Source organism: Terrapene carolina, unplaced genomic scaffold, assembly GCF_002925995.2.
Source record: "Terrapene carolina triunguis isolate 2854851 unplaced genomic scaffold, T_m_triunguis-2.0 Scaffold68, whole genome shotgun sequence".
NCBI classification, from domain to species: domain Eukaryota; kingdom Metazoa; phylum Chordata; order Testudines; family Emydidae; genus Terrapene; species Terrapene triunguis.
This window is the reverse complement of record NW_020664419.1, coordinates 19,351,324-19,365,998: the sequence shown is the minus strand read 5'-3', so window position 1 is coordinate 19,365,998 and position 14,675 is coordinate 19,351,324. Positions and strand designations below refer to the sequence as shown.

Sequence of the window (14,675 nt, the reverse complement as noted above, 5' to 3'; positions counted from 1 at the left end):
CCGAGCCCAGCCCCTCTGAGCCGGGCACCCCCCGACCCAGAGCCCAGCTCCCCACCCAGCCCTGGGCAACAGTAACGCCACCCCCAGGCAGCGACAGCCCATTGGCACCAACCATCACCATCACCCAGCGACAGCCCATTATGTAATTGCAAATGTATACATACCATTAAAGCATTTAATGTTTTTAAATAATGTATTTTGTGTATTTTCAAATTATTAAAAATTAATTTTTGAATGTATTTCACTGGTTATTTTTTACATTTCCAAATACATGTTACTATAGTATTGCAACTTTTTTTTATGGAAGGGGCCCCCGAAATTGCTTTGCCCCAGGCCCCCTGTATCCTCTGGGTGGCCCTGATGGGAAATGTAAAGATGTTAAGAATTTAGTGAGAACTCCCAATCAGGATGAGGGGAGATCCAGGTCTAGTGATAGACTTCTAAAAGAAGCTTGCAAAGCGTGCCAGCCAAATGGCTGGAGTAATTTTTATGGGCATCTTGCCTGTGTTTATAACAACTTTGTTTAGTTTCTGTTAAGGCGCCTACGGGAATGGAAGCCTATAAATTGCATATTAAGAGAATTCTTGCTTTAGGTGAGGTTAAAGAGCAAAATTCATCACAAATTTTGTTATTAAATAGTGGGGGTTATTTTAAAGGCTCAATCTAAATTGATTTGTTTTGCCAGAAACTTTGGCAGAACAGGGCTAACTAAGCATTCTGACACCAAGAAGTTCTTGTCTTTGTTTACATTAAGAAGGAACACATGAAAATCAGAAAAACGTAGCAAAAGAGAAAATGCATCCCAGTTCTACTTTAAGCATCAAGCATTCATGCTGCAAGGAATCTTATAGTTCTTATTTTATCAGTGACTAGTTTTCTTCTCCAATATTTCTTCTTATTATAGACACACAGAACTAGAAAATAGATACTGGTTACTGAGCAATGAGCCATGCACAAGACACAGAGAAAGACAGTCCTTGCCCAGAGAAAATGATCTAAAAAACCTAGTTTCAACAGTAACTTAAATTTGGAAAAAAATTCAAACTAACCAGTTTTGAAACATAGTCCAGAACGATCTGGTCAACCTTCATTTTTCCAACATATTGTAGATGCCTCATAAGATGATCTTTCAACTGAGCAACCATCTGGAAAAGGAAAACAGCCTTTTAGGTGCCTTCTCAAAGTTCAAGCAGGTGCAAGTGCCAATTCACATGAACTAGCACAACAATCTTCTGTCTCTGGCAAACAAGCATGATTTGCACTGAGATCACTGGCTATCACACATTCTCGCCAAAGAAAAAAGTGATTTTAAACAGCCAGAATGATAACTTAGTACAGATCCAGCTCAATGGACCAATGAACATAACACAAGGCTTTCAGCTATCCCTGCATCACGCTTCTCTGCCTCACAGGAGAAAGCCTGCAATTCTAAATCTCTATAAAACACTACTATGTTACAGTGGCAGCATATATCACAACACACGGCTACAACTTCTACACAGTCCTTCACCTGGAAGAAAAGAGGATTCTTAAATATTCCAGTTCTCAGCATTCAACTTTAGGTCCTGGAAAAAGAATTAGTAGGATTTGGATGAGAGGGCCAGACAGAGAGGAGTCCAAAATGAGCCCTAGATTTTGAGTGGCAGAGAACAGGAGAGGTGCTGAGGGTTTCAGAGGCAAGATGAGGAGTTCAGGTATAGCTGTGCTGAGTTTGAACAGGTCACGAAATCTGCAGGAGATTTCCAACAGATTGGCTAAGATTTGGGACTGGATGGAGGGGGACAGCTCAGTAGTGGAGATCTAAATTTGTGAGTCATCAGCATGCAGTCAGTAGATGAAGCCATGTGAGATCACCCCGGGAAAATGGAGTAAAGGAGGTGGTGGCCCACGAATAGATGTAGTGGGGTTACAAGTGAAGTGGAAGGCAAGTGAGAAAAAGGAGAAAGTGAAAAGGGTGTTAAGTGGGGAGCAGGAAAAGGAAAAATGATCATGGGGGATCTTGTTGATCTTCTCTTTGAAAGTTGGCCAGCTCTTGCAAAGAGGGAGGAGGACATGGGAGAGGGATTAGAAGGGAGTTAAAAACTGAAAGTGACAGGGGCTTGGGATGATGCCCAGTGAGGATGGCAAGTCAGTGTTTAGGCAAGAAGCAGGGCCGCCCAGAGGGGGGGGCAAGTGGGGCAATTTGCCCCAGGCTCTGGGCCCCACAGGAGCCCCCACGAGAGTTTTTCGGGGCCCCTGGAGCAGGGTCCTTCACTTGCTCCGGGGGGCCCCGGAAAACTCTCACGGGGCACGGGGCCCCGAAGCTTTTTCCGCTCCGGGTCTTTAGCTGCAATTTGGTGGCGGGGGGTCCTTCCGCTCCGGGACCCGCTGCGAAGTGCCCTGAAGACCCGCGGAGGGGGGTCCTTCCGCCCCGGGACCAGCCGCCGAAGTGCCGGGTCTTCGGCGGCAATTCAGAGGCGGGGACCCCAGGCCCCCTGAATCCTCTGGGCGGCCCTGGCAAGGAGTACAGCAGCATATAAGAAAAAGAGCAAGCTTGTACTGGAGGAAGTCAGGTTTTGACAAATTAGCTTTTAGCTATGATCTGCCTCCTAATTTTCATTTTTAGGGATTAGTGTCTTGACCTGGGAGAAGAGAACCAAACTGATTCCTGCATGGCAGCATGTTCTGTCCCATTTCTAGTCCCAACATTGATTAGCCTAAATCAGTGGTGGGCAACCTGCGGCCCATCAGGGTAATCCACTGGCGGGCCGTGAGACTGTTTGTTTACATTGACCGTCCGCAGGCACGGCTGCCCAGTGGCCGTGGTTCACTGTTCCCAGCCAATGGGAGCTGCGGGCGGCTATGCCTGCGGACAGTCTATGTAAACAAACTGTCTCGTGGCCTGCCAGCGGATCACCCTGAGGGGCTGCAGGTTGCCCACCACTGGCCTAAGTGATCTTCTAGTGAACCACTGAATAAAAGACTTGGCAAGAAAAACTACAAATAAATACTATCGAACTTATTCTTTACACTGATTAAGGTTGCACGTCTTCTACTGCACAGAATGTAACAAAAACACTTACTAGTCCGATTAATAATCGCTGCGGGTAGTCTTCCTCTTGAAAAAGAGGAACTAGCCTTTCCTCTGAAATAAACAGAATTAATATCATTCAAATGCATGATTCTGCAGAATTAGTGAGAGACCTCAGGGACTCCAAAACCACTTAGAAATGAGGAGAAAAACAGGAGGCATACCGTTCCCATTCCTAGACAGATTCAGAGAACAGTGACGGAACAGAAAATTGTCACAAGGCAGTCTTCCCCAGCTGCTCTAAGATGGAGGCATTTGTGAAAAAAGCTTATTCTCTTCCCCTCAGTTCTCTTATACAATAGCATCACACTTTGTTTCTATAGCTCTTTCCCTCAATCTCCAAGACAAATGTTGCCACCACCATTAGCCCTTTAGAGCCGGCAGGTCCAGAAAACCCAGTGGTAACAAGAATACAAAATGCACACTGTTCAGATCTTGACATTTACAACTCTCACCAAGGGCAAACATCTGGGCGGGTTTGCTATACAACTGGTTAGAGCAAAGTAGCCTTTTCACAGAATGCACCTCCTACACTCACAGCAGAACTCTTTGGCCTGGCTATTTCAGTTACAAATTGCTGAGTAAGGTGAATCTAAATATCCGACAGCACTCCCGTTAACTGCATGGAAGAAAGAGGTTACAAAACAAAAGAACAGGTATAGAACACAACAGGCAGAGCTTGGCATCGTCTGACTCCTTACGCGTTCTTCCTGTCCTACGAGATCAAACTAACAGCCTGACTCTGCAAGATGCCGAGCAGCTCCACTTTCACGGACTGGGATTAGAGGGCTTCACTTGACATCTTGCAGAAACTGGCCCCTAAATTTTTAAGCATTTCCCTTTAACTATCTTTTGCCTGCCTTGAAGTATATGTATTTACCTACTCCTTGGGCAAGACACTTAGCCCCCTCTACCTCACTTTCCCTATCCGTACAAAGATGGGTCTGGCTATCCCCATTTTAAAATGCCTGGAGATCTATGGATAAAATGACCTAGGTAAATGCTCACTATTACTATTACTAACTGGAAAGTTTATAGGCACCGTTGAGGTTCTGACACGAATGAACTATTCAGACAAGTGTATGGTTCTTAAACCAGCATCTTTAGAAGACAGGGCAGTGGTTGCAGTGTAAGGCTACAGAAGTTTAGCTAAGGCTACTTGGGGTCCTAAAAGTCAGACTCCAAAGCAATGATTGAAGGATAGGGAAGGTGATCATAATGTTGGATACTGGAAGTTAATGTTGGCTTTATTTTCTTTAAACAAATCCAAACATGTCTAGCTTTTAAATGAGTGACCAATACTTAGACTAGCACAGTGATGTAAATGAGGTGGGACTGCAGTCTGGAAATCTTGATCAGCTTGTGAATGGAAACCTGAATCACATGACAAAAGCGACACTTAAAGAATAAGAGAGGTCCTGAAAGACTCAAATGCCTAGCAACGGAAACAAGAATACAGTAGCAACTTATGATTTGTCAATGAATTTTATGGAAACTAAGTTTTAACTAAAAGTTTTAAACTAACAAGTAGGGGTCTTGAAGGTCATTCTAGCATTTCTGAAATGATTCCAAGATGCTACTGCTCAGCTCTGCTCAGCTACTGATTGAGGCTAGTGCCTTGTCTCCGCTAGGATTTTTCTACCATAATCTCCCAATGGGTGCAGCTCTGTAGCGGTAGCACTGTAGAACGCTGTAAGAAGACAAAGCTCAGATGTTTGACAGTCATCTATCCCTGCTTTAAGGAAAACTCGTGTAGATAAAGCCTAGATGGCTGTGTTTGTCTAGATCATTTTCAAAGGCGCTCTTCAATCTCACCCAGGTCTCCTGACGCTGTAACTATACATCAGAGAGAGACTCTATTCCTGCATTTTAGTTATCCAACTTTACCTGCCTCATCCCTCAGATCCTTCAATGGCAAACAGGTTCAAAACATATTTGAAAATGAATGTTTCAGGCCATGGTATGTAGACTGTAACCATTTCAGCATCCCACCTAGCCACAGACTGCATCAGTGCATGTTTTCCTTACCCAAGTTCCATTCAGCAAGATTGGAAAGCACCCTAGGGAGGGAAAACTGAATTTAAATACTGCTTCAAAAGGATAGACACACACTGAAAAGTTACGTATCTACATGCAGCTAATCAGATTTAAAATTGCACGTATTGGCCATGTTAAACTAGCTCAGTGTATTAAGGATAGTGGCATAAAATTAATTTAAACATGTTTTTAAAGGAAGAAATCTTCATTTCTAACGTTCAGTCTTAAAGCCCAGAATGCTGGATTCCCTGGACAGTTTTGTGGCCATCATCAGGAGTCCCTGATGACCTGGGTTGACTGACACCTGGGTGACCTCCCCTAGGTGAGGTGAATTGGCCAGGTAATAATATGTAATAACAGTGAGATGCACCCAGCTTCACAGCACTTTTAAGTCCAGAATGGTCCACTTAAAACACAGCATTCACTTAAACAGAATAAGGAAGGGTAAAATCACCAATATTTTACCTACTTTTTTGCATTCTCAAAAATATTCCTCAAATATGTTGTGGTTCTTCTTTCCTCGGCTTTCTACATTGAAAAAACAGTTGCAGAACTATTAAAATTCTGCCACATAAAAATCGATGAGAAACAGTACTAGCTTTCCCTTCTAATGGGGATAATGCTACAGTAGTGCCTCTCACTCACTTTGAAAAGCACAGCCTGCAGCTGGTAGAACTCAAGAAACCCACAGAAAGCTAGTGTAGCAGAAATCCAAGCCCCCAACCTGGTGGCAGATTGTGGAATTCAGATCCTATCTGAATCTATAGGTAAGAATTACAACCACTGACTGCCCTCCCATAAGAGCTACCCAATTTCCTCATCAAATGTCTAATGAGATGAGTTCCAACAACTTAATTCTTTACTTCTGTATTCAGCTTTAAAACAATGCTCACATCATGGAAACAGAACGATGGATGCTTATCCAAACTGTTCATTTACCTCTTCTGAAAGTAGCTTATACCATTCTCTCCTGAGCACATTGTTGTTGTAATGCAAGTGTGGCTCAGCGTATTTCACACACTCCAGGTTTAAGTTTAGCTTTTCCCAGAAGCCTTTACAATTTTGAACCTACAAATATATAAACAAAAAGCATGAATACAAACTGCACAGTTGTAAAACTATCTATTGAGTTTATCGCTCAAATGACGACATGAGAGAACTATGATAAATGCAGGGTTGGAAATCAGCCTTGGGTTATTGGTTTTTAAAGCCATTCTTGTACTGAGAAATTATTACTACTATATAAGAAAGCTATGAAACCTCTTACACAAAGGTTCTCTTTCAGCGTAGCAGGTGAACAACCTGCCCATTTTGCACCCAGGGAATGTTAGCTGAACAATGCAGACACGTCGTTCTTTCAAAAATTCTCCCATTTGATATTTCTTTTCTTTGTTTGGCAGTGGCTCTCTCGTCCTCAGCCATAACACTGCATTATACTGGCACGCCAAGGTTTGTACCGTTACAGAATTGCATTAGCACTTGTGTTATAGGGTCCTGTTTGGGAAGTTGATATAACAAACTCAGCCCAGAAAAAAAAAAGCTTTTCCACAGCATTTTTTAAACCTTTGATTTTAACATTGAAATTGACTTAAAACCTAGGAGGGTAACAGGAAAAACCAAACACAGACAATTCTGGTTTCCTGCGCCTGTTTTTGCACCTAGAATTCCACACTGGGTCTGACTTTCATTTGTTTCTTTTAAATGGAAATTTGAGGCCATTATTAAGGGTCAGCAGCGTGCACTGTACTGGATAGGACATAGAAGATTAAACTCTAATTTTTGGAAGATAGTTGAAACCCCTTCCCCCCAGTTTTAAGCTTTACTCCTATATTCCTGTCACCCCTCCTGTTCGTCTGTCTTTCCTGGCACACCTTTCCAACCACCGCCATCATCTTAGCAACACTTTGGGGGCACCAGCAGGCTTTTGGCTGCCTCTGCCCCTTGCCAGTTTTCTTACCTTTAATAATTGCCACAATGAAGTTACCAAGAAAACTAAAACGGCAGCTCTGACACTGTTTCATAGCATGGAGCACATCTTACTGGAGAAAGTGACACATGAAAACCTCGCCTCCTTCCCTGCACTTTAATTCATACTCATATGGACCACTTCCCTTCCACTGTCAGTCACACAAAAATCCTGTGGCAACTACAGCGATGGCTTACACAGAAAAGGAACATCAGGAAAATAACTTCAGGGAAATAATGTATTTTTAGCTGTAGTTTAATGCAGTTTAGCAGTGGGAAAGCAAAGATAGGAACCAGCATCTTGCCCGTCCTGATCTGGAGACCACCCGTTGTCTACAGTATCCAATCTCTGGTCTAAGACTCAAAATATTTTGAATAAAACAGCACTCAATAGAAGATGAAGAGAAAAACCAAGAGTAAATGTTCTAAACATCCTATCTGGTCTAGGTTGGGATAGCTGCATAGTCAGTGAAAGTAAAATCCTGCACTTTCAGTGGGTCAAACAAGAATTCATCTATCCTAGCACTGCAGGGTTTGTGTTAGACCATCAGATGCTTTCCTCCTTTCAGCCCTGCAGCATCCACAAGGCCCATCTGAGTTAGTGTGCCCTCAGAGTCAGGGACCTACCTCCCTGGAGACCAGTCCATTATTCCTCCAGGTTTCTTCGAGGGCAGGCATGACCATCCTTAATTGCTCTAATTTTAAACAAACATTATAGCCCATTTTCCCTTGTATGTTGCATCTTCATTCAATATTGCATAGAACTGCTGCCCTGAGCAAACAAGCTGTTTTCTGTCCTTTGCCCCTTAACATTATTTCACATCTGCTTTTGAACCTGACTAGCTGGCTATTGGAAAATCCATCACGTGTACCCTTTCTTTGCATAGCACCCAAAGTTCACTTGCTCTTGAGTAGTCCTATCTTTCTAGAAGCTACTGGCTATTTCTCCCCCAGAAGGCTCTGACACAAACCTATTCTCCATCAATCACAGCTTTAAATATAATAGTTTAAAGCTTTCAGAAAAGGGACTAGTGATTTTGGTGCCAAACTTGAGATACTTTAAAGGAGACTAATTTTCAGAAAGTGCTGAGCAACCATCCACCCAAAAAACCCCACAGTCCCTTTTAAAGGTATCTAAAATGGAGTACCCAAAATCATTTCAAAAAGTACAGGCACATGTGACTATTCACTTAATTTCCTATTTCTCCAGTTGCACTCGAGATCAGGCATGACTTTGAAAGACAACCTACAATCCATCACAGCAAATTATGACACACTCCCACATAATTATGAGGAGACCCAGGCTAACTTTTAAAGTGTATAGTATGATTTAACTATACTCCCCAACTTTCGTGCGGCCGTAGCTGATAAGGGTCAGTCTGGGTTTTAACATAGTTTAATTAGGTTAAACACTTTAGGTTAACACAATTGACTGAGATTTTTGGTAGCGAATAGGCAAAATAACTAACTCTACAACATATTACTACAGTATATTTTGGCATAAGTGTTACTGTTAGGTTAACAACAGCCAGAATATACAACAAGGATGACATCTAGTGACCAGTTTAGATAGTTGCAGTTGCACAACCCTATGGATCTCCTGCCAGTCCCCCCTTGCATTGTTTTCAAGCCATACAAACCCGTTTGACACGATGAAAAGCTGCTTTTGTCTAGTGAGTCCATAACAAAGTGGCAGGTTTTAAGATTAAAATTTGATGCCACTGAAAACTAAAACCAGCAGCATCTTTTGGTCTCATTTAAAATGTCACCAGGTTAAAATAAAGGATTGTGTTTTGCCTAAAGTCTTGGTTTTCTGTGGCCTGTCCAAAGAGAGAAACAGGGTCAGGCTGGGTAAGAACTAGAGGAGAGATCTCCATAATGCAAGTGGAAGTGGTGTTCATTCTGCAGGCTGCCCTGTACCACCGGACAGTACAGGATTAGTGGCCCAGCCTGATACTGTATTACTGATGGCGTCATTTTTCAGAGATGTCAAACCAAAGGACCTCCCCACTTGTGAGGGCTTAAAACCCCCCTGGCCCTTTTCACAAGAGCAGTCGTGTCAGACTATATTTACCCAACACAGTGAGGACTACCTGCCTGAACTCCTCTTGAAGTTTTGAATGGCTACAGCGGTCCTCTTCACCGCCTATCGTATGGATCTGTGTGCTACCACCTAACTGGTGGTGGAGGATGTATAACTAACTGCGATGAGAGGCACTAGGTAAATATGCAACAAAGCTCAGTGCTTACTCCCTGCCTGTTCCGCAGGTCGGGTCACTCCCCCGTGCCATGAGACTGCCTTTTCCGATGCCTGCCCCCTTGCCGATTCTGTGTGCCTCACTCTTTTCTTTCAAATTCTTCAAGACTCTTCCTTCCAGTGAGCCTTCCAATACAGACTTTTATCCCACTCTTCCTGACAGATTAAAACATGAGTGAGTATAAATATATTAACTTGTTCAAAGAAAAGGATCAGATTTCTATGTAACACAAACAAACATATTCCATGAGCTTACAGTGGTGATCCTGGCCTCTCTCACAACCCCTTCTTCCCAAACCTTGTGTATGTTATCCCTTGGTAGGCTGTTGAATTTAGGATCCATTTTCCTACTACATGTGGCACACCCTCAAATGGGAAGGAATTCCCTGGGAGCACTCAGAAGTTCACAAAGGGCATGGGGCCCTTAAATAGAAAGTTCATCAGGGTTGGGAGATGTCATCGTGTCCGTGAAATGCCTCACGCACCTGAGAGACTGCAGAAATAATAAATAAAGGGCCAGATTCAATTCTATGTTCTGGTTGCTTTTTCACTCTTGGGCAACAAGAACCACCTAGAACCCCATTAACTGGCCAGTGAAACTGGGTTTATGGTGGTTTTGTATAACTGGAGCAGAGTAAACAAGCCAGAACAGAGCACTGAATCTGACCCCAGAGCATTTGTCTCTTGGCGTCACATAAGAGTCAGAGCACTTTGCAGTCAAAAGCAGCAGAAAATAAGTGTCTTCAGTTTAACTTTATCCTTCTCAGTCTGTTTAGGTTTTTACACACAAGTAGGAAAGGAGTTTCACAATCGAGAAGTGCAGCTGCTAAAGACCTTTGCTCCCAGAGGCTTGAGGTTAAATCTCAGACAAACTGAACAGCCAGCTAAATTTTGACCTCAGTGAACACATGCAGCATATGGTGACCAAAGATCCATCTCAAGACCTGATCTCCCAAGTGTCATCAACTCCCAGTGAAATCAGTGGTAAGCAGCTAGGCCCAATTCTCCACTCACCCTGGTGTAAATCAGGAGCAATCCCACTGATGCCAGGAAAATTGGGCCCTTAGAGACAGTTAAAACTGAAATTTTAAACTAGTTCTGAGCACGTGGGGAGTAAGAGCACTTCTGACTTAAGTTATTCCATTTGACAATATTCTCAAGTTCCAGAGCAAGCTATGTCCAGGATACAACTCCCACAAGAGACCTCTGCTCACATGCTGGGTTCCCAGAACTTTGAACATCACTCTTATGTTACTTGTCAGTGATTCTCTGAACATTCAGCACAGATCTTACTATTTTATTTACCAGTGTCCTTACAGCCATGTTCTCGCAACTGCCAAGTGCTCTTAACCTTCATACAAAGTGAAGACTTCAGTTGAAGGCAGTTGTGGGTAGGGGGAGATGAAGGAATCATCAATCCAGCTTTCATAGCAAATAAAGGAACTACAGACAGATTTCCCCCTTTTCCCCTGCCAAAGACTATAGAATCATAGAATATCAGGGTGGGAAGGGACCTCAGGAGGTCATCTAGTCCAACCCCCTGCTCAAAGCAGGGCCAATCCCTAACTAAATCCCCAAATCCCTAAATGGCCCCCTCAAGGATTGAACTCACAACCCTGGATTTAGCAGGCCAATGCTCAAACCACTGAGCTATCCCTCCCCCGAGTTCAGCTTTTGTATGAGGAGAGATTAAAAAGACTGGGACTGTTCCACTTGGAAAAAAGATGACTAAGATGGGATATGGTAAAAGTCTATAAAATCATGAATGGTGGGGAGAAGAAAGTGAATAAGTGTTATTTATCCCTTCACATAACTTGAGAACCAGGGGTCACCCAATGAAATTAATAGGCAGCAGGTTTAAAAACAAACAAAAGAAAGTATTTCTTCACACACACAGTCACCCTGTGGAACTCGTTGCCAGGGGGTGATGTGAAGGCCAAAACTATAATGGGGTTCAAAAAAGAATTAGATAAATTAATGGAGGATAGGTCCATCAGTGGCTCTTAACCAAGAAGGTCAGAGAGTCAACCCCATCGCTGGGTGTTCTTAGCCTCTGATTGCTAGAAGCTGGTATTGGACAACAGGAGATGGATCACTCAATGATTGCCTGTTCTGTTCATTCCCTCTGGGGCACCTGGCATTGGTCACTGTCAGAAGACAGGATACTGGCCTAGATGGATCATTGGTCTGACCCAGTATAGCCATTCTTATGTTCACCAGGTTCAGCTCCTTTTCCATACCCACCTGTACCCATACAATTGGTTTGTTTAGGTGAAACAGCCACTTCTTCTGAACAGCATGGCCAGAGTGATCACAACAATGCAAGCGCAGGGTACCGTGGCCAAAATGAAAGGAAAAATCCTGAACTGCTGGTGCTGATGAACATTAGGGATGTAAAATGTTAACCAGTAAGCATTAGTCTTACCATTTAACCTGCTTTAACCATTAACCCCCGGCCTGCCGGCTGCCTGGCCAAAGCAGACCCAGCCACTTAATCGGTTGACCATTTAAGCAAAATATTTGTAATCGTTTAAATGGTATTTACATCCTTAATGAAAATATAGTGACACCTCCAATGGCCCCAGTGAGAGGAGATGTACATTAGAAATCCCCCATGTCCCCAGTGCAAAGAAACTTCCCCCATCTTAACTTCGGTCACAGAATGAAGAGGCATCAAACAAACTGGAAGGCATCCAGGGCGGGAGCCAATGTCCTTCCGAAAGAAAAGGGCAAAGACTTGAGAAACTACAGTGCATTTCTGAGACAGCAAAACTTGTCTGGAAAATTCATGTTTCTAGCAACCATAAAAGCTACTTAAACTAGAGCAATTCTTTCTTCATCCTTATTTTCAGGTAACATGTGCATTACAGTAATGTTTATAAGGAAAGTGACAACCCACACCCTTCCTACCAATAGCAACACCTTCATATGTAGGGACTTACCTTTAATTCAGGTAAAGAAATAATGTCCGTTATGCATGTTATTCCAGGGATAATCTATAAACAAATATTAGGAAATTAAAACATTAATTTAGTTTAAAAGATACAAACAGATATAACAGATTATAACACAAAAATGTGAAGATTTCATATCACTTTCCTCTGGGCAGTAATCTAGCTAACCAAGACAGCACATTCGTCTTTGCACAAAAGAAGTATGGAAACTATTCTCTCTCTGTGCTGGGATGAAAAGTGGTCTTCTCTGTCAGGATTAAAGTAGCTTGATAGATCCAGTATACAAGATAAACAGTCTCCAGCCGACACAGTGTAAAGTAAACATGTGTGTGGTGTTTGAAATTTTAAGTAACTACCATTTAAATAAGCTGCCAGCTCGCCAGAACTTTTGTAATGATTAGTGTTAATGAGGAAAATCAGACAGTAGGCCTTACTGGAGAAGGCTGAAGACTGGAAAACTTTTGATTGGCTGGTGATTGTGTTAGCCATGTGTAGACCTGCCCAATGCTGTTTTCTCTATAAAACTTTCATAATGGTAATACTCTCCAGATTGTGTACCTATTGGAAAGAACTGCAGGATCCTGGTGACTAAAGTTACTCTGCATCCATTATAAATACCACATGGGCACACAATAACTGGTATATTATTACATAAAAACCATAACCAATGTAATCATTCATAACAGTTACATAAATGCAATCACAGCTGTTGTCATTGACATTTCATAAATGCATTTACCAAAAATAAAGATTCCTGAAAACCATGACACATTAAGTCTAGGTAAGATAAAACAGGTATAAAATAGACAAACAAGCCACTAGATCAGAGGTGGGCAAACTACGGCCTGCGGGACTGTCCTGTCCGGTCCTTGAGCTCCCGGCCGGGGAAGCTAGCCCCAGGCCCCTCCCCCGCAGCCTCAGCTCGCCGTGCCACCAGCACTCTGGGCAGTGGGGCTGTGAGCTCCTTTCGGGCAGCGCAGCTGGGAGAGCCGCCGGCCTACCCCGGTGCTCTAGACTGCGTGACGGCATGGCTGGCTCCAGCCGGGCGGCGTGGCTGCCAGTCCTGCTGCTCTGAGCGGCATGGTAAGGGAGCGGAGGGGTTGGATAAGGGTCAGGAGGTCCCAGGGGGCAGTCAGGGGACAGGGAGCAGGGGGCGGAGGTTCGGGGGGAGGGCAGTCAAGGGATGGGGGGGTTGGATAGGCATGGGAGTCCCGGGGGGCCTGTCAAGGGGCGGGGGTATGGATAGGGGTCAGGGAAGTCAGAGGACAGGGAGCAGGAGGAGTTGAATAGGGGGTGGGGTCCCAGGGGGGCGGTTAGGGGTGGGGGTCCTGGGAGGGGGTGGTCAGAGGACAAGGAGCAGGGGGGGTTGGATGGGTGGGAGGTTCTGAGGGGGACAGTCAGGAGGCAGATAGGGGGCGGGGCCAGGAATTTGGGGAGGCACAGCCTTCCCTACCTGGCCCTCCATACAGTTTTGGAACCCCGATGTGGCCCTCAGGCCAAAAAGTTTGCCCACCCCTGCACTAGATCATCTTCCAAAAAGAATAAATTTGCTTCCAAAAGCAAACAGGTCTTATGACAAATTTTAGAAAGAATAAAAACCCTCTCCCAAAGTTATTAGTGCTCGTAGCCGCTGATTCCTTACCCCATTCCAGTACAGCAGAGATGTATATGGCAAAAGTTTATCCAGCTTGCTAGTCTCTGGACACATTGCCCAGTATAAGGAAGCTGAATGCATTAAAAAAAAAAAAGAGAGAGATTTACAGAGACAAGGCTGTATAAAGTTATAAGTCACCAAGAAAAAGCTTTATAGTCTTCCTTTTTACTCCCCCTTTCCCTTATTAATCTGTCAATTAATTGTTTAGGAACAAATCCTGATGTTGCCACTGCAGCAGCTTCCTTAGCGGTGGAACTTGATAAGACTCCACTGCACAAAGGGAGGAAAGGAATTCCAGATAGCCATGCAGGGGTGTGTCAGCTGCTTAGCCTCAGCTCAGCTGGGGTCCCCCGAACAGACACACAGGAGACAGGGCTCAGATTGGCTGGGCCAGGGGATCTGCTGATATGTGAAAATGTCACAGGATACACCAGCCATTATGCTGAAGCAACCTTCCTGGAATGGCTCGGTGACCTGGCTGAGGCTAAAGGAGAATTACTCCTTCCCCTTCTATTCATCTATCTGGCACACATCTCAGCTATTTGAGCCACCTGCTAGGCAGAGAATTTGGCTCATGAAAGGGCAAAATGGTAATGGATCTCTCTTCCTGCACAACTAGGTAGCTAATCACATTTGTAAAGTTGTACAAATTGCTATAAAACCAGAATTGCAATGTACTTGTCTTCTCAATTAGCAACCGAGTACAGCCGTACAACAGCTGAGTCAACCAACCATGAG

At 43.8% G+C, this 14,675-nt stretch overlaps 1 protein-coding gene across 1 annotated transcript in view; it reads right to left on the bottom strand.

The window, feature by feature from the left end:
* Window positions 1–14,675, bottom strand: part of GSAP (gamma-secretase activating protein) — a 65,996-nt gene that overhangs the window by 16,770 nt on the left and 34,551 nt on the right. Inside the window, exons 18-24 of the mRNA XM_024196966.3 lie at window positions 13,926–14,008; window positions 12,272–12,325; window positions 6,047–6,175; window positions 5,577–5,635; window positions 5,099–5,130; window positions 3,063–3,124; window positions 1,050–1,145 (exon numbers count right to left, since the gene is read on the bottom strand). Of these exons, the coding sequence (XP_024052734.2) occupies window positions 1,050–1,145; window positions 3,063–3,124; window positions 5,099–5,130; window positions 5,577–5,635; window positions 6,047–6,175; window positions 12,272–12,325; window positions 13,926–14,008 (515 nt within the window). The remainder of the gene's footprint in view (window positions 1–1,049; window positions 1,146–3,062; window positions 3,125–5,098; window positions 5,131–5,576; window positions 5,636–6,046; window positions 6,176–12,271; window positions 12,326–13,925; window positions 14,009–14,675) is intronic.